General features: G+C 42.9%; 1 protein-coding gene across 1 annotated transcript; it reads left to right on the top strand.

Moving 5' to 3' along the window:
* Positions 1 to 16860: 16860 nt before the first annotated feature.
* LOC308365371 (zinc finger translocation-associated protein-like) lies at positions 16861 to 21378 on the top strand (the record flags this gene model as incomplete). The annotated part of the gene is made up of 5 exons (XM_080838764.1): positions 16861 to 17092; positions 17724 to 18332; positions 18659 to 19009; positions 19344 to 19865; positions 20858 to 21378. Exons 1-5 carry the CDS (start codon positions 16963 to 16965, stop codon positions 21376 to 21378), a joined length of 2133 nt encoding a protein of 710 aa, XP_080694890.1. The 5' UTR covers positions 16861 to 16962.
* Between the last annotated feature and the right edge of the window lie 2115 nt (positions 21379 to 23493).

Genomic DNA, 23493 nt, shown 5'->3' with positions numbered 1-23493 from the left:
AGATGGCTTCAGTCGGGCCCTTGTGGAGCAATCCCTCTGGACTGTTTGTGGTGAGGCGAGGGGTGGTGAGGTTTGGGTGCAGGGAAGATACTGAGACGAGCATAAAGAGGCAGGCGTAGTGGAGGCTGAGGAAGCCACAGCTTCAGGACAGGAGGATGGTGGAATGTCTTGACTGGAATGTGGACCTACTAGAAGAGGAGGTGACGGAGGGAGTGTGTGGCCTCCTGAGTGTTCACTTGTCTGTGGATGTGCATCTTCAGCAGAAAAACAGACGGGACCTGGGATGTCAGCCTCTACAGACTCTTCCACTGGATCGAACACGGGGTCTGTTTTGATGGCAGGGGTGGTGGACACCTCAACAGGAAGTGGCTCCACTTCAGTCTTACATTGAGGTTCTTCCATCTTAATGTTTGTGTCTGGTGGGTCAGAGCTCACAACAGTACTAAGGGATTCTTCCAGGAGTTTCTTCATGGAGGCCACAGCCAGGAGCGTGGTGGCCTGGGTGTCTGTACTGCCTGATGGGTCTGCTTCACTCTGCGGCTCTGAAGGTGGCGTGAGAGAGGGTTTGATGTCATTGCAGAGGGGCTGTTCTAGGGTAGGATTCACCTCTTCCTTGACAGACAAGTCTTGTTCTTGCTTTACCCTTTCCACTGGGAGAGTATCTATGCTGGGGAGGGTAGGGAGACTGGTTGAGGTGTTGACTGGGACAGAGGGGTTCATATTGGTGGTTTGGTGGCTAAAACCGGGTGAAGAAACTGGAGTCTGGTTCAGTCGTCTCCTCTTGGCTGCCATAGCCCTTCCTCGTAACAGTCCTTGTCGAAGTCGGGCAGCACGCTTGGCTCTCTGCTCCCGCTTTTTGATTCTCCAGTACTCACGCTTTCGAGCAACCTTTTCTTCTTCAGTTAGTTTTTCATTTGGATAGAGTGCAGCAGCCACAGAGACTGTGCCAACTGCCCTGGCTACATTGCCAATCCTCCTAAAATTTGTAGTATTATTAATCATATGTTGGGCATGGTGAGGAGCGGAGACATTAATCTGAGAAGTACTAGGACTTGAGTGTTTGAATTTATTATGATGGTTATTTGACACAAGACTGGGTCTAATACAAACTAATTTTGGAGGTGTTTGGACAGACACTCTGACGGGATAATTATTTTTCAGTTGAACAGCTCGTTTTTGTAAAGGTGGGGGGTTTACATTCATGTGGCCACTGAAACTGGCACAGTCCCTACTGGTGGAAACGTTAAAATGTGGAAATGGAAGCAGTGGTTTTGAGGGGGTCACTTTTTCAATGCCAGATTCTGTGCCTTTTGCAAAAGTTGGAGTAGGCATACCAATGGTGACGGTCCCATCCTCCTTGATGAATCCGCCAATGGCCTCTGAGGCACTGGTTATAGTATTTCTCCTGGGCTGTTGTGTATTTTGACTTTCTGCACGCGCCCGACGAATTTCCTCCAGGATGCCCTGGTAGCGTTTCACGCGGCGCACCAGGCTATCCCGCTCCCTCAGCTTGGTCTTCACCTCCGCGGACAATTTGGCCCGCTGCTCTCGTTTTTTGATGCGCCAGTATTCTCTCTTCCGGGCCATCCTTTCTTCCGCGGTCTCTTCCGGATTTTCGTAGAAGGGTGAGAGAGACAGCCTTGTATTTCTATACAGAAACTTTTGGGTTCTTACAAATGTATTCATTTGTATTCGGGAATTGTATTTGTATTTGGCTGTGTTTGAAAACTGGGCTGTGACTCCTTTAGGTGCATAAGTAATACCATGTTCCAAGTTCATGTTATTACTCACAACACAAGTTGCTGTTGTTGTAGAGGGTGCATAAAATGCCTTGCTCTGTTTTGGGTCTCCTGTTTTCACAACCACAGATGGTGGCTCAGGATCTATCACAATATGATTAGTCAGAGAAGAGCCCTCAGATTTATTTGTAATTGCAGTATTTATGCTTTTTGGGATGGGGCCAGACAATGCTAATGCATGGTTTCGTCTTTGTGTTTGCGAAGCAAGAACACATGGAATCCTGGCTCGAATTACGGCTTGCCTTTGACCCTGCCTTGACAGTCTTGGGCTGTTAAAGGCCACTCCGACAGCCTGCGCTCTCTCTTGTGCAGGCACACCCATTCTCTGGATTCTCTCTCTCTCCTTGACTATCTTCGCCGCCCGCTTTGCTCTTTGCTCCCTTTTCTTGACGCGCCAGATCTCGCGCCGCCTTACTGCCCTCTCCTCCTCGGTCTCAGGTGTCTGTCTCTCAAGAGGTCTGGTGAGCGTTGTGGCCAAGGCACACTGTTTGGTCTTCATATTGGCACAACTGACATCTGAGGGGCACTGTTTCACATCAACCCCTACTTTGTTTGTCACACTAAGAGGAAAGGCTTTACGCGGGATTTGGACTCTGACTTGAGGCCTCTTGTGGTCATTAAGCCCTTGTACACCGTTTGGTGGAAGGCTCTGATTATACACCTGAACTGAAGATGTTCCATTAGTAGCTGCTATTCTGCTTGGAATTCTGTGGTTCACAGTAGTAGCAGGATGTACTGTGACTCGAACCGCAGGCACTGGGACATTGGTGTTTAGCTGAGATCCATTGGATTTGGCCAAGGTATTGGATGCAACTAAAGGCCCTGTTGTGGATGTCCTTACTTCTTTTCTACAACCCATTGTTTCACCTTGTAGAGGTCCTGATCCCTCTGGAAACTTTGGTAAGACTTTGTTGAGTTTTATCTTCTGAAACCACCGAACTCTTTGACCAGGAGAAACATTTTTTAATTTCTGCGAGGAACCTGGAACACAAGCTCCTGCCACAAGCACTTCATTCACACCAGTCTTCTCCACTTGCTCGCCACAGCTGGAGGTCAAAAGACCTAATTCAGATGAATCACATAGATTTGTGTGGTGTGATCTATCGCTATGCAGCAACGTTGGACCGGATGCAGCGTTTTGCAAATGGGCACTCAAAACGTTACGCCTCGCGTCATAGACCCTTGCATTCTCCACACCAAGCTTCTTCCTAACCGTGGCCACCTTTGCCCTTTGTTCCCTTTTTTTAGTTCTCCAGTATTCCCTCTTTTTAGCAAGCGTGGCATTGTCAAATTCAGATGCTGGGTGATAGCGCTGTGTGCGAGGCCCTTTCGTGGTGGCCATTGGGTCAACTCTCAATCAGTCTTCAGCAAAGAATCTGTGCTTTCTCTCCTCACATCACACACTCCAATGTGTTAAATTAATTCCTCATCTGGAAGGTTAGCAGCAGTGTCACCGTGCAGTTACATATCGGATCACCTTGGTAGTCTCTCCTCTGACTGTAATCAAATGACATGTCAATAAAAAAACATGTGTGCCTGTATCAGAGGTCTGTGCAGAAGCATCCTGAGGGCCTGAGAAAGTAAAGAAGGGCAGAAAAACAATTTACATATTAAAATTCTAAAATGTTTTAAACACATATCAAAGGAGAGGTAGAAAGGTTAAAAATAGGCTACATAGTATTTTTAGACTATTCGCACATTCCATGCAATATATGCATCTTGATTTTACCATTGCACGGCAAAAATAGCAATCAAGATATATAGACAACATAGCAAAGCATAATTTAAATGTATTGTACATCTCTTTGAATGAAAGATTTCTAGATCATTCACTGTACACCTAATTGTATACAAATTCACAAATAATTAGAATATGCGCAATGTACATTTCTGATTTAACACGTGTGAAATCAAGGCCACTACATGTGAAATGGATATAGTCTACAGTCAAAGTACCCACAAATGTATACCAAGACCAAATGCTGTTCTCTGCCTATGCAGTTCAAGGAATGCCCAGTGTTCAACTGCAAAAAAACAATCCCCCAATTCTTTAGCATTAGCACACCGAAAAAGCACATAGCACATTGCCTCAGAGAAGGCTTTTAAAGGAATGTTTTCTTTTGTTGGCTGGAATGCGATAAACATTCCTGAAAAATCGAGAAGACAAGAGACAAATCAGGAAGCAAAAAAAAAAAAGACCTGTCTCTTTAAAACATGTCCCTCTGTCTATCACGGATGGATATGGTCGTTAGCCATTATTCACGTTTTATTCACAAAAATAACACTCATCTAGAGCTCCGTAGCATTGCTTTTGGTAGTACAACAAAATTGAGAGCTAAAAATAACTCCGAAGAGACAGTTTCGCTGTAATCGTGCTTTAGTTTACGTTGTCTCTTGTGTACTGTACAATGGACAAGCTCTTCCTTCTCCTGTCCACACAGACTGGCGTCTGTCTGCCAGGCGATTGCTTTATGTAAAACGAAGCGATAAGTACATACAAATGATCGGAGCCTTTCAAATACATTCTCCGACGTGTGTGAAATAACGCATGCATCAGTTTTACCTGGTAGCTTCACCTAACTTTCCGGGACACTTTTCGAGCGCTTGGACATGGGCACTGTCAGGACACTGCAGCTACTTGGCACGAGCCAGCCTGCCTTTCTTTCTATTGCTGCCTTGACAACGGTGAAAAGTACCAGGATGTGAGACCTAACAGGATTGAGGCGGAGCGAGAGCAGCAAACGTACGACAACTTCCGTGTTCGGTGTTTGCAAGTGGGAGGGGAGATTTATCCCCCCTTCATGGGGACCAGGGGGGGATTCCTCGTACGTGGTTTAGTGACAAACCCGGGCCACATTCAATCTCAAACCGTTTCGCTATGGTTTCCGGGTTGAACGACATTTGTCCTCATGTGTAATGGTTTTGGTGTTTTTTCTCGTTTGGTGGGTGTGTCAGAGATATTACCCAATCAGAAACAACGTATAACTAACGAGCCGTATTAAAAAGGTAGTGCGCACAATGGATCCAACTACAGTAATTTACCAATCGAAGATAACATATAAAATGTGGAAAAAGTTGAACGCGTATTAAAAATGATTTCACTAGGCTTCAGGCCTTCTTAGCTTCACTTATAAAACAACAGGGTGTTCAGAGTATGAACATTTCCATTTAAATATGTCTGGGCTGAAGGCAGCCCTGAGTAAATTAATTCAGAGTAAGTGGTAAACCTCCTAATAGAAGAGCCCTTTTCTATTAGGAGGTTTACCACTTACTCCGAGTCAATGGCTGCGATAGGATAGTAAAAACGTCTTACTGAGCTGACATACCACAGGCAAAAAATCGTATCCGCCAGCTACATGTTGTGGGTCACATGGACCTGTTCGTAGCACTCTGTTTAACAGGAATCCAAATATCCCTGCAGTTGGGTTATGCAAAACTAATAAGCACTGTTACAATTACAATAACCCATAATGGCCCAGCAGCTTCATCTCGCTTTATTATTGCACAGTGCAATATTTCTTATGTACAGTACAGGGTTCCCACGGGTCATGGAATTTCTGGAATATCATGGAATTTCATAAAAGTTTTTCCAGACCTGGAAAGTCATGGAATTTTACCATTTTGCATGCACAGTCTTGGAATATCATGGAATTTTCTTAACAGTTGTGTAGAAGCAAAACTCGTGTGCATTTTGTTGCTTTACTTTTTAGTTTTTGTGTACAACTTTGTTTCATACGTGATCCTACAACACTTCATCAGGGACGGCTTGGTTTCGCGCTATAAAATGTGCAACCTTCTAGAATGCAAGGTCTTCGTTCGAGCCCAGTGAAGTCTGGCAGGCATATCTGGTTGTGTAAAGCTTCGTATAGACAAAGAAAAGCTCTAGGGATGAATATAATCTTCAGTTTTCACACTTTTAAAAACTTTTTAACATTTCTTTTAACGGAAGTGGTCATGGAAATTCTGTTTTTTGGATCTGGAAAGTCATGGAAAATCATGGAATTTTATATTTGACTTTTATATTTGGGAACCCTGACAGTAGTAGGCTATTTATTGTTACACTAGGTTTGGATTGCTCGTAGCTTGACTATTCTCTCCCTTGTACGTCGCTTTGGACAAAAGCATCTGCTAAATGACTAAATGTAAATATGCAACCTCACATTTCTTTTATTTGTTCCATTCTAATGATTTCTGTCAGATCAGCTCCGATCCGTATTATGGGTTTGGGCCAAATCAGCGTAGTGTCTTTTAAACACATCTTCTGGGGATTTAGGCTTAAAGTGGTGGAAAATGGATCTGGGCCGAATCTGTAAGCCGGCAAAAATTCTGCACTGCTTGCAGTTGGGATATTTACACTAAAACCTCTGTCAGAAACAATGTGTAAGCTACAAACGGATCTAAAGGCTTTTGTGTGAATCCGTTCCTAACCACTTGTCATGAGGTCAATGAAATATGAGAGAATCCAACTGCACTTAAAGTAACACTATGCAACAATTTGACGCCTTTTGAGGTATGGTTTCATAGGCAACTAGTTTCGGTACCATCCTCAAATTCATATATTTTTTTTATAGCATGTGGTCATGTGAAGGAAAGACAAACAGGGCAAACACCTGTGTCTTTCCTACTAGCCATCAAGGATATGCCCTATGTAGTTCAGTATACCAGGCTGGAATACACTACAAAAATGGAAGAAAAGCTTTCACAGCATGACATTGCCAGCTTAACTTCCAAAAGACACCAGTTAGTGTGTAGGCAAGCTTCTATCAGTCAGTGCGGTTACATGATGGCATAACCCCGATTTCGGCCAAAGCCCGACTTCTCTATCCATGGGGGGTTAACTGCGTTATCTCACGGTACATGGCAGTGACAAATCCAGATCTTGGCCGCGTCAGTTCAAATCAAATGTGGAATGTTTACAAGCTGGCATTTGCTACCGTTGATTATACAGTAAATAAGTTGTGAAATGAAACAAAAACACATCACAGTTAAAGTTGTATTAGTATTGATTGATTCACATCGATATGAATGGATTACATGACTAACAAGTGGTGGAAAAGTAATATGAAAATATTTGTTCAGTGAAATAGAGCGTTCTGTTCAGTCGGACACAGGAAATCTAGAATTGGGGAGTTACATGAATTGGATCGCCGATTGAACCCCGACTACACTCGGAAACTGGACACATGTAACCGTGCTGACTGTCAACTGGGCTGTTGGTGGTGTTTGCAAGGTTTTTGCATGCCTTTTAGGTAGTTAGCTTGCTAGTTTTGGAACAGAATTCTAAATTTCTGCTTTAAGATGGTGGATGTTATTAGCAGGGGTCTTTAAATGTTGCTGCCACAAGCAATTGTGGAACAGCATTATCTCCTTCTTATTTGTAAAGAATGGTCCAGTGTACCTATATGCTAAAGGAGATGAGAAAGGATGGTCTAGTGCACCCTATGTTATAGAGATGAAAAAAGAATGGTCCAGTGTACTTAAAGCCATGAGAAAGGATTCCCCTAGCATTCAGAGAACTCGGATAGATCTTATCATAGCTGTTACTTATACTTCCAGGTCATGTCACTTGGTTATGATGAACCTTCCTAAGTAAAAAAAAAAAAAAAAAAAAGAATATCTGACTCAAGCCAAAGACTGTATAACAGAATACTACTTAAACCATTTTTTCCCCCCACAAAACCACATACTTGGAATAAGCTCATTGCCCTATTAAAGTCAATTAGAGAGTCAAGATTTCACCAAAACATTATTTCCCCCCATTATTTCTCTCTTGAGTGGTTGTGAGTGAGGTGAAGCAGAACTAGTTAAGGCAGCTTTTTAAATGCAGAAGAGTTGTTTCTATAAAATGATAGCTAGCTAGCTAACATAACTGATGTTAATTAAAACTGACATTTAAATTAAACAACTCTGTTGTTTTAGAGTTTAATTTACCAGTATTGAACTTTGCAGTTGTGAAGGAGTTGCGTGACTTTTTAATCCCCAATGCTGTGTCATTAGCACATGTGGTTTAACCTATAGCTCAGGTTTAGGTTATATTAAATTGCTGTGTCATCATGACCTCACAACTGCCACTGGAGGTTGCCTTTTGTTTGTCTTAGTTCAAACTTGGTGCGATGTTGGTTTATGGAGATTAGAATGACTTTTCCCACAATAAGACTGATATAAGATCCATCACACAGTCATGTAGGCTTTGTATTTCTTCCCATGTTGGACTATGTTGTCTTTAAGACCTTCTTTGACTCTATGAATTTAATGCTTTATAGGCCTATTAGCCTACGTCACACATATACAACGTGGACAACTGTAGCCCAACTGTGGGGTTGTTTCTCTTTTTACAAAATGTAATGCCAAATGCAAATAGCAAACGTTTTTTCCCCGCATGCTTTCAACAAGCACCATTATGAATGTTGATTTGTGGGTCGTTGGATTTTATGTGACTTTTAAACATAAGTCACACTTGCTTAGGCTACTATTTCAAATTTGAGGATATCAAAATTAGTAGGTTTACTGTGGTTAAACTTGCTTTATGTACCCTTATATTTTGAATATTTTGTACTATTGATTCCTAATAAACAGATTGTGGATTGTTAAAAAGACACCACAATGCCAACAGTGTAACCGTATTTTATTCTTTTTACATTTGTTGGTGAATGTGATGTTGATTGTATTAAATAGCCTGATATTTGTATTATATTTGCGCAGATCTAACTTCATAATTTATATCATTAAGCGATATCATTGTACAGTCTGGATATTTGATATTGTATCGGATATTGAATTCCGGTTTTTACACACATCACATTCAGCTGTGTTAAACTCCAAAGCTTCCGTTTTAATTAGTAAAGTAATTATAAGTAATGATTGGTTAAGACAAGTCACCTGACCGGAGCGGAAAACACGATGCGTTTCATAAGCTAATACCAGGACCTCAATTTTTTTTTATTGAGTAACGGTGTCGATTGCCTTAAACAATTGTTTTTTGTTTTATTCTGTGAAGTTAATACTTTATACTTAATACTTAATACTCAACTGACTTGTTAAAGCAGCACAACGGATCAATAGCTATTCGCTAAAGGTATGCTAGCAGCTAAAACTAACGAAATCTCTTGAAATGTGCTGACTTTGACATTATGACAAACTAGTTACTCAACGACCTTACACAGTCAAACATCAAGCAAGTGCAACACAAGACCAAGCAAGACGGCAAATAAGCTACTTACTAGATCGGCAGGAAGTTAACAAGTCAGAGCGGCGGGCTGCGGCAGGCAAAACTACAGAACGCAGTTATATGCCTATGGACCCTGCTATCACCATGGCACGGTGGCGATTCTCCATATTAAAAGTCATTGTAGCGCCCCAATTTTTTTTAAGCTGTTATTTTAAGGTTAAACTGCTTATCCTAACCCTAATCCTGAAGTATAATTGTTGCATAATGGGGCTTTAACCGAAGTTTACTTGCAACAATACAAGTCAGACCGATGTCGTTAGCTGCTAGTTAGTTAGCGCATGTAAGCACACATTAGCCATGTTGCCATAAATACTGCCAACTGTAGATGTAGCCTCCTAAGATAGGATAGGCTAGCTAGCTCAGTGAACCAACCTAATTAATTGCATATCCGAAAGTGTGATTTATTGGTATTATACACAATCATAGCCAGTAATACAGCACAGGAAATTTTGTGATCAAATATTATTGCTTATTAAGAGAAAATGTTTTTGTTGTGACATAAGATGACACTTCAGGAACAGTCCTGCATTTGGTGTTTATTTATTCTGGTGAACATAATTCTTCTTCAGCCACTTTGGAATTGTTGAGAATTTTTTCGGAACAAGGTGGTAAGGAGCTACAATGAATATATATCGCATAGATGACATCACTGGTTAGCCCCACCTTACCGAGCTGGTAAAATGGTAATTTTGTATTGCTTGGCTGGTTTAATGTTTTGGTAACGGGAAAAAAATGCTTACAGGGAAGTGATAACCATTATATGAAAAGAAAGAGGCAATTAATATATTGCTCGAAATGTTTACAGTTAGTAGGTTATTACACTACAAACAAAGGAAAAACTTTTGGTCTGTAACTTCATTGACATGGTTTCGAGGTATTTATGAGATCTTTATAGTGCTGTCAGTTTAACGCGTTATTAACACGCGTCAATTTTTTTATTGCACGATTAAAGGCACCTAGTGCAACTTTCGAGGCAAAAATGAACATTCAATTTCTAGTCTTTTTACACGTAGTAAGTTTCAATTACTCCATACCATTACATATCGACATTCAAGGAGCAAAGATGAGACGTCGTTGTGTGGTGAGAACTGATAGAAAATCGTAAACAACAACAATCTTTATTTATTGGTGCCACCAATAAATAAAGCAGGATTTCCGTCGGCAATTCTCTGAGTTTTCCGAACGCGTGACTTCACTATTTGCGAGCGCATGGTTCTATTTCATGATGGCGGATCTAAGTTGTTCCGTGACGAAGACGAAGAGAAAGCGTGGCCGACCTCGTGTTTTCACGACACCACAGAAATAACAGAAGTTTCATAAGAAGCATATGGGTGTCATGAGCTCTTGGGCGACACATTTGATGAATGGAGGAAGCTAAGCGAGAAGATCGGGCTGCAGAGGGACAGCGAACTTGCACGTGTGCTGTTGGACAGGTAATAATAATAATAATAATTAATTTTGTAAGTACTAACAACTGTATTCAATGCATGGGCCACATTTGCGGAATTCAGCAAATACCTTAGAACAGACAGCACTGCCAGCACAGACAGCACTGACGGGAATCCTGCTTTATTTATTGGTGGCACCAATAAATAAAGATTGTTGTTGTTTACGATTTTTTTATCAGTTCTCACCACACAACGACGTCTCATCTTTGCTCCTTGAATGTCGATATGTAATGGTATGGAGTTATTGAAACTTACTACGTGTAAAAAGACTAGACATTGAATGTTTATTTTTGCCTCGAAAGTTGCACTGGGTGCCTTTAACGCGTTGTTAAAAAAAAAAGATTAACGTTCTTTTTGGCCTCGCAAACTGTGTAGTAGGCTAACGTTACGTTTGAGTGAATGGTGAGCGCGATACGGTGAAATGGATGATAAAAAGCAGGGATGCACCGATACCGATACCAGTATCGGGTATCGGGTCGATACTTCGTTAAAATACTCGTACTCGTACTCGTTTTAAATTACCGATACCAAAAACCGATACCCAGTGTTGCGTCTTAACGCGTGTGTTTTCTTCTCCTCTACTTTCTATGCCTGCCAGGTGTGAGAGCGCCGAGTTGTATAGAGGCCGAGAGCGGTATTGCAGACAGATAAGTTGAGGTTGAACTTGCAGTTTAAATCAATTCAATAACAGCTTGGATACGATGTGTGGAGGTGGCTTGCGTAAGCTAACGGTTTCGCTAGAGATTTTAAACTTAACACGTACGACCTCCAGTAAAGGTAAGTGCTATCTTCGGCTATTTTATGTTTTGCAGTTAACTTAGAACTGCTGTTACATAGGCAAAGTGTAGGGGCTAGCCTACTGTCTTTAGCGACGCTGCGCCTAAAACATATTATTGCCATTTGCTACGGTTGATTGACGGGGACGGGAATGTATTTGTTTTCTCCTCTTTTACCCGGACGCATTTAGGTCTCGAAAGGAGGACATGTGAGGGTAAAAGAGGACGTCTGCCTTGTCTTGTGTTTCAGGAATCTTGTTGACTTGCTAGTTTGTCATAAACACCTCTAGCAAGTAGCCGCTAGCAAGACATCCCGTTAGCGATGTTAGCAAAGTTGTTTTAACACTCTTGGACATTGATGCTAGTATTAGTTTTATTACGTTTTTTTTTTCGTTTTTCCGCCTGATGCTAATATAAAGTACTCTTGCGTTAACTTATTTGCAATGTTATTGTGATAGCTATGTTGGCTAGGTTGCAAACAACTTCCCTAACACAGTAAGACATCGCTATACCGTTGTGCTGCCTTAACGGCGATTGAGACTAATTTTAAGATAAATTATGACAGGAGTAAGGCACAGTGTAATATCTGCACTGTTACAGTGTCGAGGGGCGGAAAGGAAAGTACTTCGTTTGACACAAGCAATTTGATTAAACATCTGAAGACGCACCATAGTGCTAAGCACATAAAGTTCACTCATGCCAGTGGCGCAAGAGACCAAAGCAACCAATCTTTACTGACGTCTTTCAAAACCAGAAAGCTCTGTTTATTTTTGGCTTGGGATAGCCTTCTGTTAATGTTGTACTATAGGCTTGACATAACCTGCAGAGGATAAAATAAAATCTTTCATGGAAACCAAATCTTGGAAGTATCGGTATCGGTACTCGGTATCGGCAAGTACACAAATAAAAATACTCGTACTCGTATCGGTTTGTAAAAAAGTGGTATCGGTGCATCCCTAATAAAAAGCTTCTGAATAGAAAGTTTACCTTTAAAAGTTGTGTTGTGCAAAAGAAGCGAGTAACTGTTACGGTTCATTGTTCACAGCAAACTTGAAAAAAAGAAAATATTAAGCCATGGTGTAACTGCACTATAGGCTGAGTCCTTGTTTATCAGAAATGTGCACTTTATAATTTTATTTTGTACCGCCCTGTTTGGCAATGTTGTTTTTCAATAAAATAAAATATTGCAAAAAGCAAGCCAATCCACTTTTCCATGTTGATAAGAGCATTAAAATAAAATAAAAATTATGGAAAAAAATGACTGAAGGGACATTTAGGATAGATAAAAATTAGTGCTGTCAGTTTAACGCGTTATTAACGGCGTTAACGCGAACCTAGATTAGTTTGTTCGTTTTGCCCTGCCAAACTGTTTAATAGGCTAACGTCACGTTTGAGTGAATGATAAGTGCGATACGGCGAAATGAATGATAAAAAGCTTCTGAATAGAAAGTTTACCTTTAAAAGTTGTGTTGTGCAAAAGAAGCGAGCCTCACTGTTGTCTGAAAATGTCAACATGCAGCTGGTTGAAAGCACAGAAGTAGTTGGCTTACCTTTTATTGGTAACCTAACTGTTATGGTTTATTGTTTTTGAATAAGAGGCCTGACTTCTATGTTCACAGCAAACTTGAAAAAAACAAATATTAAGCCATGGTTTAACTGCACTGTAGGCTAAGTCCTTGTTTATCTTAAATGTGCACTTTATAATTTTATTTTGTACCACCCTGTTTGGCAATGTTGTTTTTCAATCAAATAAAATATTGCTTAAAGCAAGCCAATCCACTTTTCCATGATAAGAGCATTAAAATAAAATAAAAAAGATGGAAAAAAAATATTGAACGGACATTTAGAATAGATACAAATTTGCGATCGCGATTCATTTTGATTAATTTAATCGCGATTAATTTCGAGTTAACTATGACAAAAATGCGATTAATCGCGATTAAATATTTTAATCGTTTGACAGCCTTAATAAAAATGAATCGTGATTCATTTTGAGTTAACTATGACAAAAATGCGATTAATCGCGATTAAATATTTTAATTGTTTGACAGCACTAGATTTTTAGTCTAATCTGTTCTCCGAATAAAACCTCTAGGGGCATAGATTTTCACTTTCCCTCCCTATTTGGAGGTGTGTTTCCGCTAAATCCCTGAGGGTTTAGGGTTGTCAAGTGCATGAGGGCTCTCTTGCAGACATTTTGACCCTTTTATGCACACTTTATGTAAATCCACATTTCTGCATTTTCCCTGAGGGGATTACACATAGCTCCTAGTGCTGTGACATGGAACACAGGGTTACCAGGGGAAGCCCGGAAGTGTTATAAAAAAAAATACTGAATGGGTCCTGTGATCTTCAATGCCATTCAGATGGTAAACTAACAATTTCAATCATAAGTCAATCATAATTGCAAGTCTGCATGTTGCAAAATCTTTTTGAACTTTAAAGTAACACTATGAAACAATTGACACTTTTTGAGGTATGGTTTTATAGGCAACAAGTTTTGGTACCATCCTCAAATTCATTTTGATAGCATATGGTCATGTGAAGGACAGATAAACAACTGTGTCTTTCCAACTAGCCATCCAGGAAATGTCCTATGTAGTTCTTTATACCGGGCAGCAATACCCTGCAAAAATTAAAGAAAAGCTTTCACAGCATGACATTGCCAGCTATTCTGCCAAAAGACACCAGTTATTGTCTGGGCAAGCTTCTATCAGTGTCAACTGTGCCGTTGCTGATGATATGGCAATGAATCTGGAAAAGGGCCAAATAAAATATAGATCTGTATTATCTTAATAGCACGGCATACACAACTGATGAGCATGAATACATCTTAAAAGACAGGCTTTCTTGACTTTTAACAATTAAAAAAGTAGCTGAAATCTAATAATGTTATTTATGCATAGCCTATATGCTCAGTGTATTCCATGTTTTTTATCTTGTCTTCATAACAGGCAGTATGGCACTATGACTGCTGGCTATGATTAAAGGTCTACTAAAGTTACTAAAAACCATGTTTCAAACCAGGTTCAATGTTTGGATAATTGCCTACTAACAAATCATCAGTTACAGATGGAAACTATGTAAAAACAAAAACCCACTGTCATGTAGACTAAGTGTTCCTTTGTGTTTAACATGCTTATTCCAATCATCATGATATAATAACATGGCATGGGCTATTTAAAGCAAGGGTCCCCAACCTTTTTTGCACCACGGACCGGTTTAATGTAGGCATTTTATTCACGGACCGGCTTCAAGGTGTCATTTTACCTGTCTTATTAGTCACGTCATCCATTCATATTGATGTGAATCAATCAATTGCACCCGTGATTGCATGCGAGTTTGATAGAATGAAGCCCGGTCTGCTCATACACAAAAGCTGACATTAACGTTAGGTGGAGTTAATTTGCGGCCAACACCATTGTATAACGAACGTTAAGTGCATGAAAAATACAACTCACCAAAACTCTGAATCAGTGCTTGGTCTCCATGTGCCGAAGCAGTTTTAAAGGCTTCATTGGCTCGTTTGGTAGCTTGTCGCCACATATTAAACAGAGCGGACTTGGTGCGTGAGAGTAGCCTACCTGTTGCGATAAACCCGTATTTTAAGTATGACTCCTGGTATTGTCTGTTAAAAGAAGCTTTCTCTTTTGAAGGTCGTAGGCTCCTCTTTTGGCTCCTTAGTTGGCCTTTTCATCTTTGCAAAGAAGCTCTCCAAAGATGTTTTTGCTAGTTTGCGGGCTTATTTATTGAGTGACGCATCACTTGAACTTGACAAGCGTCTTGGCGTGACAAGAGGCACAGGCGAATGTGACGTCCGGGAAAGTCAGCGTGTTTTTCAAAATAAAACACCTTTCATACGCTAATAATTAATACAGCAGAATTTATGTTAATAATGTATTCTTTCTGTGCGGCCCGGTAACAAATGCCTCACGGACCGGTACCGGGCCGTGGCCCGGTGGTTGGGGACCACTGATTTAAAGGACATAATTTCCTGCCACAAACAAAACATTGCAATGAACACCAGTGTCGGAAAAGCATAGTGAGTTAACTAAAAAAGGGGAAGTAACAACAGGTCTAGCAACGTCTGTTTTCTAGCAGCAGTACAACAGTTGAACAGTTCTGAAGGTAACATTGTGTTCTGGTGAAAAGTACTCTGAGAGATCTGTTGAAAGCAGTTTTTTTTTTTTCAAAAAATAGCTTTCAATTGGAGATAAAGGATAATATATCTATTTAAAGACAGCTAGATACGTAGCTTTTTCACTCGTCTAAATGAGCTGCCACAAAAAGCAATGGTGAGACCTTTTGCTTATGGACACATGCACAACAAATAATGAGGACAAATATTCTAGAAGTAGGTAGTTTACACTGCCTTTGGATAAGCCAGGATCAGCAGAGTAGAAACACGCCCACACTCTGTATTCTGTACCTGTGGTCTCAATCTACGGAGCACTGATTAAGCAGATTGGATCATGCATGGGTGGGCCGGGCGGACCTCATATACAATTCTGGCTCAAAGTAGCCTTTACTGCACAGACTCTTCAGTTCCCCTTACTGCACAGACTCTCAGTTTTTCAGAAATGTGGCACTTTGGGCAATTCTCAATTAAATTAATTTTGGTGTCATTTCCTCAGAATGAAGACACAAAGCCATACTGTCCACACTTTTTACAGTCATCGGTGAACACTAACTAAGTGCTCTCTAGGGGGATGCAGATTCACCAAAAACAACTCACACTTGAACAACCAATCAACATGAAGCCAACATAGTGAGTTTTTAGGTTTCCAAAAGAGTGTATGGATTTTTGTATCGGTCTAACCTGATACCTTATTAGACTGATCAGTGAGATCCTAACAAACCTGCAGCTGTTGGCCTAAACGGAAATGCACATCACTTTCAACAGGTGAACACCCACTAAAAAAACAGAATAGACTGAAGTAAGAATTATGTTGTACATAATAAGCAAAGAAAAAACTGAATCTTTTATTAATCTGTTCTTCAACTGCTTTCTACAATTTTGTTATTTGACAAAAAGCCTAAGTCGGTCTTAAAATAAGATTAATTTAGCAATTTGGAGAGTGATGTATATAAAAAAATCATATTTCTAAATATATATACATATAAACATTTAACATTTTTTACATTTACAAAACCCTGAAATATGTAAGGATTATGTGGAATGTGGATGATGGTTAACTGTAATTAGTCGATTTGGCAGTGTAAGAGTGTGGAACCAAATTGTAATCCTCAGGGATATGGCCAGGACCTTCATAGACTGCCTGGCTGAAATCTCCTGGCCCCCGGATATGCGTGTCGCTGCGTGAAAGCCGCTACTGTCTCTTTAAATTTACCCAGGAGCCCCTTAAGGAGCCCCAGGGGCCCCTAGCTCGGCTCCCCACCCTGAAGACAAGCTGAGTCTCAAAATACGTCCAGGAGGCCGTTACAAAACCGACCGACTAAAATCTGACAGGCCCTTTCGTCGATTCCTCACATGGATTTATGACCGACAGTGTGGTATCGATGCATAAAAAGTTAAGTTGACTCGCGCACTGAGGGGCACCGCACAACACTGCACTTACAGGAATGGGTGCGTGCGTGTTTCAGATAGCTCACTAAAGCGCCTGCCGAATGACTCTAAAAGCACCTCCGTCCGTGGCACTGCTACAAAGACGACGTAGGAACCGCTTTCAACACAACGACGTTACATAGGTATGGAAAAACAGGAACCGAAGGAAACCGAGGTCCAACCGTGCCCTGAGCAGACAGATTGCCTCTCATTAATAATAAGCGGTGAGGAGGAGACGATAGAAGAGCCGACGGACTTTGGAGTTCCTTTGGGAGGTAAAGATTAAAACGTTAAAATATGGATTTTACCCTTTTGCCTGGTCACCGACCTCAGTCGGTGTTAATCCGTGTGACGGACAATACAGTTGGGCAGCATGGCCCCTCGTTCCATGGGCTCCACTATAAACAAAGGCATAATACCATGCTGGTTGCGTACTGTGATGCGCAGTCGCCACCCAGCGGAAAGCAGCAGTGCATCAAATGGAGTCGCCGCCCCCCGCGTTGAGGGCTTGTGGTGCTTTGCGGAAATGAAAAACTCCGTGTGTGACTGTAGCCACCCCTGAGTGAAATACACACATTATCGCCACAGATTACATACATGTTTACGAGTGGCCGCGCTCTGCTCCGATTTTAACCTAAACCGAGGTCCAAGCGTGTGTGTGTGTGATTTTTAAATTAATTCGCAACACTCTAGCTCTAGAATTCGAGAAAACCCATGTTTTGATAGGATGGAAAACATGACCTTAATCTGTGCTAATACTTTCTCCCATAAAACGCCATGTACCAGTCACTCATTTTATCATTTTAAAAATAGATTTGTGTAGGTGTAGTCACATGTGATTAAGTCCATATGTCTGATGAAGGGAGGTCCATCATATCTCTCCCCTTTCCGCTGTTCTGTTTCTAGGTGAGGATGGCATCACTAACGGCCACGGTCAGGAAGAGGAGGAGGAGGAGATGGGGATCCCCTCAGGTTCACCGCACACCACCTACTGGAGTGTCAGTGAAGACCCAGACTCCCCCTTCCTCCTGTCTCCAATCCCTGGCCCCTCTCAGTGCAAACCCAGCCCTACACCATCGCTGGGAACGCCACCACCGGCCAAACCCGAACGGGCCTCCCGACCGGGCCTGAGCCGCATCCCGGGAAGGGACCACCGCCGCTACTACCATGAGTACTGGCGCAGTGAGTACCTAATGGACTTCGACCCGCTACGACATGGTATGATCTGCATGGTGTGCGGCAGCTCGCTGGCCACGCTCAAGCTGAGCACCATCAAGCGGCACATCCGGCAGAAGCACCCGGACTCGTTGCTGTGGAGCGCCGCCGACAAGGAGCTCATCCGGCAGGGCTGGGAGAGCCACCTGGGACTGGAGGCTAGGCAGAGGCCCTTCTACTCAGGTGGTGGAGGAGAAGGTGGAGGAGGAGAGGACGAAGAGGAAGGAGGAGGGGGCGGAGCGGGAGCAGCAGCGCCTGAGGAGATGCTGGACTGTGCCATGCGCTCAACAGGTGTGCCTGGTCGGTGTTACGCCATATTCGGCAAAACTTGGTGAAAAAAAAACCCTGTAAATCCTGGTAACCGATAGTGAAGCTGTCAGATGTCTGTATTCATTCATTTTCAATTATTAAGCTTATAACTGCTCAAACATCTGACAGCTGTCACCATGTTGTCTTGCAACTGCGATTGGTTGCGCCACACCCACTCTGGTGAGAGTGTGTATGGGGGAATCATAGGAAGAGAGCCGATAGACTTACATTCAATATGGTCTTCTACTATAAATCAAGGAAAACTAATAAGCTAGCTGTGACACTTACCCATCCATATCACTGTTTTCACCCCTCAGGCAAACTTACTGCTATGACCCCCAAACGGACACCACCATCGGGTAACAGCAGCTGCAGCATGACGCCTGCCTCTCCCCCATCCCTCCCGGCCAGGGAGGAGTTGCAGATGCCCTCGGCCCAGACCCTGGAGCGGTACCTGAACGACTCGCTGCACGCCTGGTTCCGCCAGGAGTTCCTGATGGAGTACCAGGCGGAGGCGGGCCAGCTGGTGTGCATGGTGTGCGGGAGCGCGCTGCCCTCACTCCACCTGGACCACATCAAGAGCCACGTGCTGGACCTCCACCCCAACTCCCTAGTGTACAGCTCTGAGGAGAAGCACTGCATCCTGCAGAGCTGGGCACAGACCCATGGTGAGGAGGGCTGGGAGGGGGAATGTGTGTGTGTGTGTGTGTGTGTGTGTGTGTGTGTGTGTGTGTGTGTGTGTGTGTGCACAGAGTGTGCACAGAGTGTGCACAGAGTGTGATTGTGGTAGTGTACTTTTATGTTAGAGTTAGTAGTGTGTTCATATCTGTGTGTGTGTATATTGTGGGGTAGACACTGCCTCTGTAACACTCTGCGTTAAATATAACTGAATACGTCATCATTCAATAAATGGTCTACACACCTCTTTTTCTTATTCTCTCATCTGTCCATTTCTGCCCTGTTTCTACCTTCTAAACTTCACTCCTACACTCTTGCCATCAGAATCAGAATCCAGCCCTCTGCCAGATTTTTTCAAATTGGAGCCCGACGCCAAAGACCCCACCGACTCCACCCACCCCACAGACCCCAGCAGTTGTATGGGCTTCCTCCCACAGAACGTTGACGATCTCCTCACCCCCATCCCTACTGACACACCCCTCGAGATCAACAGCAACAACAACAGCAACAACTCCTCTGCCTCTCCCTCTCTCCCTCTACCACCTCCTTCCCCCCTTCACCACAACCCCCACCGCCCGCCACGTAAGCGGCAACTGCGGGACGGGTTCCCATGGCGACTGCGCCTGGACTACATGGTGGCGTACGGGCCGCAGGGCACGGGCTGCTACTGCATGGTGTGCTGGCAGGCGCTGTCCGTGGCCAAGGTCAGTGGCTTCCGGCAGCACATCCAGGAGAACCACCCGGAGACCACCAAGCTGAGCCGGCGCGAGAGGGAGCAGGTGGCCGACGCCTGGGTCCGGGACGTGCCATCGGGAGGGCAGGACGGAGACAGGACCGTTGTGAAAGGTGAGGGGAACTACTGAGAGAGGGAGAGACCGGGAGGGGGAGTAGAGAGGGGGAGGGGGAGTAGTTTAACAACATTTTGCAGTAGCTTGCTGGTGGTTCAATTACATTGATATTTGCATAGAGATTCAAAGAGTTAAATCACTGTTTTGCCATTTTATTTTATTTAACTTTACGTTCACCATTGCCTTCCTACTTTAATTGATCCCCCTTTGACCAGCCCTGCCCCCTTTCTTACATCCTGACCGCTGTGAAGGCACACCCAGGCAATGCATTCATCAGGCAGCAACAATCACACATTTGTCCTTTGTGAAGAGCACGTGCTAAAGGGTGGCTGTTGCGATTCCTTGCAATTATATATTTGCGATAAGCCCAAATGGGACTGTTAAGGACAGGTTTAGGTCTTAGGGGTATTCCAGAAAATTAGATTGTCAGCTCACCTGTGAAATATTTGGCTTTAGTTTTAAATGTATTAGGTGTCAGTTAGTCATAAGTATTGGTTGCCTGGCTAACTGAGTAATCCTGTTAGGTCCAATACCCCACCTGGTATTCCTTGCACTTTACCATGAATAGTGGGTATTGTTATTTTTTTGTGTATGTATGACCTGTGAACAATTAAGCACCTTTTGCAAATACAGTTTTTTGCTGGCATATTGTATTATATTTAGTTATAATTTCATATCACAAGTACAATATTTTTTTTTTACAAAGTAGAACAATTATATTTTAGTAGCTTTAGTTAACCAAACTAGAATTCTCCTTAGGGTAGCTTTGCTGTAGTTCCAACTTCGTACAGTGTGAAGTAATTGGTTTTAAAGTCTTCTTGACTTCATCTTGTATCTTCAGTGTTTTGAAATAGTTTTCATTGCCAATATCCAGACTAGTTCATTCCTGTTTAGGTTTCTATGGGAATAATATCTTGCCTATAGAGTTTTGTCTTGTCCTGTAATCTAAAATGTTTCCTCACTGTCTTTCTCTGCTGTCCATGTCCGTAGCTGAGTCTGCAGGAGACCTCATTGCCCTGTCCTTATCAGATGGAGTGGACACCCAGACCTCTCCCAAAAAGAGCAGTGGACAGACCAAATCAAAGAATCAGGACGGCGTCAGCCCCAAGGGCACGGACAAAAATGTCCCCGCATCTGCAACCACGGCGACCGCGTCCACCGACCCGTTGCCTGCCTCCTCCTTGGGACGGCACGGGCACTACCCGGGCAAGGACCAGCGGCGCAACTACCAGGTGCGCTGGCGCACGGAATACCTGATGGACTACGACTGCCAGCGGCACGGGCTCATCTGCATGGTGTGCGGCGCCACGCTGGCCACGCTCAAGGTGAGCACCATCAAGCGGCACATCCAGCAGGTGCACCCGGCCTCGCTGGCCTACGGGCCCGAGGAGCGGCAGCAAGCCCTGCAGGCCTACGGACACACCGCGCCGCCCCAGTACGCCCCCTCCGAGGACTGCTTCTCCGCTCAGGATCACGGGCAGGCAGCGCATGCCAGCCTGTTTGTTACTTAACACGGGAGAGAGGGAGAGAGGGAGGAAGGGAGGAAGGGAGGATGCTTTTACTGATGAGGATGGGTTTCATTCTCTCTGTTTCTCTATCTTTCACTTTTTCCACAACTGTTTCCACAACTACAGGTGTAAGGCTGTAGCTGTGGCCAGTGATGGTCTGCTTGTCACTTCACGAAAGAAAAAAGAAAGAAAGGCAGAAAGACAGAAAGAGAGGAGGATGTGTGTTGTTCTGGTCCTTCCTCACACTCCCTTCCTCTATTACTTTGACTTTGTCCTTTTGTTTCGTTCGTTTTCTCAGGAAATGGGAATGAAAGCTGATTTTTCCAAGGCTGTTGCAAAATGCTTTAGTGATTTTTTTTTTGTCCTCCTTTTTTCTGTAGTGCACATTTTTCCCCCTTTAACACATGCATGTTACAAAGGAGCAATTGTGAAAGGAAACTTCACATTACAAATAGGCCTACCACTTCAATTGCAGATGCATACAGCCTTGTTTATGATCTTGTGATCCTTTAAGGAAGATCTTGTTTGTAAATGTGGTTTGGTCAATTTTTGTTTCTCCTTTCCCAGCTTATTGAGCTACACACTAAATTTTGTATGAAAGTGGTAATGGAAAAAAAAAAGTACTTTTATGTTCGGGAAACTTTAATTTGGACAGCACTTTCTTATTATCCTCAGTGTAAAGATGATTACACTGAGAAGAAAAAAAAGACATCTTTTGTCAAGTTTTTTTTACAAGCACTTTTATGCAATGCTATTTGTACACCAACAAGGTTTGTAGAGATGCCCTTTTTGTATGAAAACATAGAGAGAGAGTGTGTGTGTGTGTGTGTGTGTGTGTGTGTGTGTGTGTGTGTGTGTGTGTGTGTGTGTGCGCGCATGCGCGCAAGCATGTGGGTGCGAAGATTACACTACGTATTCCATTTTGCATGGAGGTCAGTGGTCATGCATGGTTTTCGGAAAGCATGTTTCTTATCTGTCAGAGAGCCAAGCTTGCCCAGGGCTGGTCTCTAAGGCTGGCATCTAAAGTGGCACTAACTAGCACTCCTCCATGAAGGTGCTCAATGGTGTGAATGCTTTGGCTAAATTATGGGCTATAAAACCTTCTTCCTTATTGTTTCACATTCCATGCAGTTCATATTTGGATGACCTTGAGAGGGCGAGCATGCAGAACAGTTTGGGAGTAGGTCGGTTGTAATGACCTCTCTCACACCAAATTGTTTTGAATCTGAAGAATGTGACCCATGTCTGTAGACACTGGTTAGTGGGGCGTTCGGGCCTCTGAAAGGGCTAAGGTAGCCATTCCGTTTTACAGGTGTGTGTCAAGCACCCTGATAACATCTTGTTTGTGGCTCAGTTATACAGTACTGTAGCGTACAGTATGTGTGGAGAGTTACATTGACACCAAATTGAGACTGGTTAAATCCCCCATTTTGAGTGCACTTGAGGTTGCTACACTGACTGTTATTCACAGCTGAAGGATGACAGCAGATAAGTGGAAGGCAGCGAGTCAAGGTTTCCAAAAATTCCTAACCAGGCTTTTTGAGGCCGATCTGGAAGACAGCACAAACTTTAGCCCTCAGGGCCGAACTGACGGGTTACAACAGCTAGCCTAGAGCTTGTGTAGGACCGATCCGCAACAAGACTTTAGTATCTCCAGAACCTTGTGTTTCTCAGTACTATTCCAAAAACCCAATCCTCTGCTACTGATTATGGGGCCTACTTAGTGGGGCAACATGACCCCTGAACTCACCAGGTCAGAGACCTCTACTTGGACTGGTGGATAAAACGTCAAAATGTCATGAATCAATGAAGCTTACCGGTCTCAGCGACTTGTGCTACATGTCTGAAAAGATCATCTCCTGATCTGTTGTCTGTAACAGCCTCTTAATTGGAGGGGCAGCTGATTATATTGGTAGCTTTGAAGAACTGCTTTTCGGACTGTCATCGACCAAATGTGGACAAAGCTTTTTTTATATGTGGAATAAATGTCACGTTCCCATCTCAAAGGTTGTTGTTCGACCATAAAAATTGTTAATGGTTTTTAAGCCAACCTAACGTGTAATTTAATTTGTTCCAGGTGTCCACAGCATGTGTCTGCAAGCTGTGAAGTGCTAGTTT

The sequence above is a fragment of the Sprattus sprattus genome (assembly GCF_963457725.1).
Source record: "Sprattus sprattus genome assembly, chromosome: 5".
Lineage (NCBI taxonomy): Eukaryota > Metazoa > Chordata > Actinopteri > Clupeiformes > Clupeidae > Sprattus > Sprattus sprattus.
Note: the sequence above shows the minus strand (reverse complement) of the source record. Positions and strands in the feature narration are given on the sequence as shown.